The 4,708-nt window shown below is 37.7% G+C and overlaps 1 protein-coding gene and 1 pseudogene across 1 annotated transcript; both read right to left on the reverse strand.

The window, feature by feature from the left end:
• Nucleotides 1-1,158: 1,158 nt before the first annotated feature.
• LOC107607118 (uncharacterized) lies at nt 1,159-3,287 on the reverse strand. The gene is made up of 3 exons (XM_088492414.1): nt 2,118-3,287; nt 1,962-2,025; nt 1,159-1,860 (listed from the first exon to the last, which is right to left on the reverse strand). Exons 1-3 carry the CDS (start codon nt 2,507-2,509, stop codon nt 1,159-1,161), a joined length of 1,158 nt encoding a protein of 385 aa, XP_088348540.1. The 5' UTR covers nt 2,510-3,287.
• LOC148550835 (uncharacterized) lies at nt 3,022-4,708 on the reverse strand (annotated as a pseudogene).

The raw sequence follows: 4,708 nt of genomic DNA on the forward strand, positions 1-4,708 counted from the left end.
ATAGTCTTCAATGTCATCTTCATCCTTATCATCATCATAGCCCTCATCCGAAGACATTGAGGGTGGTGGCGGTGGTAGTGGAACTGCACTAGAACTACTTGACGCTCTAACTTGAAATTCTGATGCAGGAAAAGTTCTAAAATTTGATCAATGATTTTCAATTCATAAAAAGATGGGAATAATGAACATACTTGGAAATTATCCTTAACCAAAATGTATGGAGCACTAAAATTATGTAAAATTACTCAGTAAGTCCTTGTAGTTTCACCAAAATTCAATTGTTAAACTATCTATTATCTCTGAGCTTTCACAAGTTTACACTTACTAACTCAAAATACAAGCTAATGCTCACACAGTCTTTTATAATAAATTTGTACTAGTTTAACTAAGATCTAAAAAGATCAGTGATCCTATCAAAGAAAATATACATGCTAACAACGCTTGCAGGGAGAAAATGCAAAATCCACATCTGAGCAAGCATAAAATAAATAAATAAATCCACATCTAAGCCAGATAAAATAATCCACCAACAAAATCAACACAAAACACCGAAAGGCACTAAAAGCCTGAAGAATAGAGGCAGCTCCATATTTGATTTATTATGCAAAATATCACACTTACCAGTGCAGAAAGATAAGGCAGTGACAAAACCACCAGCAATCTTCGGTGAAATTTTCACGCATGACTCATTTTCTGCATGTCTGCTTCAGCTAAAACGAAGAAAACACCCCGTCAGAGACCGTAGAAATAAGATAATGAGCAGCATAGAGTTCTCAATGGGAAGCACAGGCATTAATGGCGTTAAAAGTTAAACAGCCAATATACACACTCAAAGCTAATAATTATACTCTTAAAGCACTAACAGGTTTGTCTAATCAAGAATCTTAAAGCTAATAATTATACTCTTAAAGCTAATAATTTGTGCATTGATGAGTCCAGAAAACGAGTCCAGAGTGCTTAATAAACTATTCTGATCTAAATTTCAAACCAAACTGTAAGAAAGAGATTAAAAACAACAAGAAAGAATATGAAGCTTCCTAAATTTCAGAAAAGGGACAAGAAAAAAATTCCAGTGGTGCTTTAAACATACAAATTAAGAAGAATATATGTAAAGAACAATATAAGCTAAAACAATACAAGCTAAAAATGATTACCCTATTAAAAATCAATATCATCATTAAAGTCTGCAACATCATCATCATCATTTTTATTAGCCCCAGAACTAGAGCCAATGGACAATTCAACAATGCGGTCCTCTCCAAATGGAGACTTAAGACTGATAGGAGGCTCGGTGTCAGAAATCCTAGAAGGATTACTCTCATCTGCTTGATAAGCTACATCATTCTCTTCCTCATCCTCCTCTACATGTACATGATTGATTTCAATTCGACCTCTTGGTTTAGTGTTTACAACAACATGCCACATAGACTTGCAATTTCCAGGATAAGGTAAGAAGTAAACTTGTTTAGCTTTTTGGGCGACAATGAAAGGATCATAGTGGCGATATCTTTTACTATGGTTGACTTCAGTTATTTTGTATTCATTATGAATACGTGTTCCATTTGGACGACTTGGATCATACCATTGACATTTGAACAAAACAACTCGATTAGAGTCACTACCAGTGTATTCAAGCTCGAGTATATCTTCTAATACTCCAAACCAATCACTTTTCCCGTTGCCTATATCACCTTTAACAGACACACCGGTGTTATCAGTTTTTCTTCCTTTTGACCTTGCAAGGGTATGAAATGTATATCCATTTACTTTATAAATTGGATAACTTGTTGCTTTGTTTGAAGGACCCCAAGAAAGTGATTGCAAACCCGGATCAACAATTTCATTGCATTGATTTTGAACCTAGTTAGAAACATGCAACAAGTTATTTAATAGAAGTGATATGTGATGCAAATCTTTAGTTAGAAACTTTTAAAATAAATGATACAAATTTATGCACTTACATATGATGCAAACCAAGGGGGAAATCGGTCATCGCTTTCTCCAGGACAAGTTTCTTTCCAAAACCTTGATGAAAGTAGGACTAGAGTTTATAAGCTATGGGATTCATTAGTAGAGCTAGTGTAATTAACTGTTTAATAAAAGATCTGGGCACTTACATATAGAAAGGGCTAACTTTGCTTTCATTGAGTAGAATATGCAAATGAGCTGCGGCCTTGTCTCGTTCATCTAACCAATGATCTTTAGCTTTTCCAACCTTGCGACCAGGTCTATTAAATATTGATAAAGAGGCTTTAATTGTGTCTCCGCCGTCATCATTTCTTCCCACACGGGTTCGCCTCGATAAGATATGTGGTTCAAAGTAGAAAGAAACAAAACTTGAAGTCTCCTTTGCCAAGAAAGCCTCACAAATCGAACCTTCAACCCTTGCTCTATTTTTCACTGTTCGCTTGAAAGCTCCTATCACCCATTCAAACGGATACATCCACCTATATTGGACAGGTCCACACACACGTGCCTCATATGCTAGATAAATTGGCAAATGCTCCATCACATTAAAGAATCCCGGGGGAAATATCCTTTCTAACTTGCAAAGGATAATGGGAATATTTTACTCCATAACCTCTAAATCATGAACCTTGAGAGTGGTTGAGCACAAGTCTTTGAAAAACTGGCTTAACTCGGTAAGAGGCTTCCATATATTTGTAGGTAGTTCTCTGAATGCAGTTGGAAGCAAGCACTGCATAAAAATGTGACAATCATGGCTCTTCATACCAATAAACCTCCCCTGGGAAAGACTTACACATCTAGCAAGGTTAGATGCATAACCATCTGGAAATCTAAGTTGTTGCACCCACCTATACACGTCTTGTTGTTGTTCAGAAGTTAAAGTATAAGCTGCCTTAGGTTTGGACCAACAATTATCACCGACATGCCGCAAATGTAAATCTGGACGCTTGCATAATTCAGCCAGGTCTAACCTAGCCTTTTCATTGTCTTTAGTTCTATCAGTGTCCATAACAGTATTCATTATGTTATCAAGCACATTCTTCTCTATGTGCATTACATCAAGACAGTGACGGACCAGGTTATCCTTCCAATAAGGTAACTCCCAAAACACACTTTGCTTAGTCCAATTGTGAGTAATACCATACTCTCGCGATTTGATCCACTTTCCATTATCTGATATCTTCTCGAGTCCTTTAATCCTTTGCCAAATCTCCAAACCACTTAATCTGGTAGGAGCCTCTTCACTTTCTATTTTATTCTTCCTAAAGTCATTCTTATTGCGCCTATAAGGGTGGTTTATCGGCAAAAACCTCCGATGACAATCAAACCATGATGCCTTGCCTCCATGTGATAGTGTAAAAGACTTGGTATCCTCCATGCAAATAGGACATGACAATCTTCCTTGTGTCATCCACCCAGACAACATCCCATAAGCTGGAAAATCATTGATAGTCCACATCAATGCTGCCTTTAAGACGAAATTCTTCTTTTCTACAATATCATATGTCAAAACACCAGGATTCCACAACTCATTTAATTCATCAATCAAGGGTCCCAAGAATACATCAATGTTGGCTTTAGGGTTATTAGGACCAGGTATTAAGCAAGTCAAGAACAAATAGGGATCTTTCATACACATTCCAGGAGGTAAATTGTATGGAATAACAATTACGGGCCAACAAGAATAAGGCTTGCTAAATTGGATATTTGGGGTAAACCCATCAGAGCAAAGATCTAACCTAATATTTCTAGACTCCAAAGCAAAATCAAAGTGGATACGGTCAAAGCCTTTCCATGCCTCCCCATGTGATGGATGGGTCATCACGCCATCATCCCGTTGGTTTTTTATATGCCACGTCATGTGCGGAGCTGAACTCATTGACGCGTAAAGCCTTCGAAGTCTAGGGATTAAGGGTAAGTAGTGCATCCGTTTGACAGGAACTCTCTTGGACTTACAACTACCATCGGAAATAGGCTTGAATCTAGGTGCTTCACAAAACTTGCACCTAGTTAGAGCAGCATCGTCTTTTTGATACAACATGCAATTGTTTGAGCAACAATCTATTTTGATTGCCTTCAATCCAAGTTTTTGCACTAACTTCTTAGCCTCATAGTAATCCCTAGGTATGGCACTACCCTCAGGAGAAATTTCCCTAATTAAGGTGGCCCACTGCTTAAATGACTCCTGTGATTGGTTTTCCTCGGCCTTAATGCATAGCATTCTAACAGCTATCGATAGTTGAGAGTGCACACAACCTTCCCACAAAGGTTTTTGAGCTGCCTCAAGAAGATCAAAAAAGTTTTTAGCCTCTACATGAGGATCTTCTGGACCAGCAGAATCGAAAACCATTTCATGATACCTTCTGGAGTTGTTTTCCTAGCTAATGTCATACATATCACATTCTTCCACATTTGCACCACTTCCTGAACCACCTTCCCCACAATTATTGAATCCCGTCTGATTAATCCCTATGTCGTCAATCTCTCCATGTTCTGTCCAAATCCAATAATTTGGCATAAACCCCTTTTCCCACAAATGCATCTTAATAATGTTCAGCTCTTTATAATTTGTGCATCTACACTTAACGCATGGACATCTACACTTTCCTTCCGACTTCACAACATCTAACTTACTAATTATTTCTATAAACTCCTCAACCTTGTCATAAAACTCAGGTTTAATACCCCCTCTTGTTGGATTCAACCTATCATACATCCACACTCGATGGTGCCAAGACAT

This window comes from Arachis ipaensis, chromosome B7 (assembly GCF_059453495.1).
Source record: "Arachis ipaensis isolate K30076 ecotype BB chromosome B7, ASM5945349v1, whole genome shotgun sequence".
Taxonomy (NCBI): Eukaryota; Viridiplantae; Streptophyta; class Magnoliopsida; order Fabales; family Fabaceae; genus Arachis; species Arachis ipaensis.

What these genes read in the sequence shown, in the direction of transcription:
- LOC107607118 (XM_088492414.1), bottom strand. Translation starts at nt 2,509, where the DNA reads ATGGAGCATTTGCCAATTTATCTAGCATATGAGGCACGTGTGTGTGGA. An exon ending in AAAGTTAGCCCTTTCTATAT is followed by an intron (nt 2,026 to 2,117) that starts GTAAGTGCCCAG and finishes ACTTTCATCAAG; the next exon opens with GTTTTGGAAAGAAACTTGTC. An exon ending in CCCCTTGGTTTGCATCATAT is followed by an intron (nt 1,861 to 1,961) that starts GTAAGTGCATAA and finishes GTTTCTAACTAG; the next exon opens with GTTCAAAATCAATGCAATGA.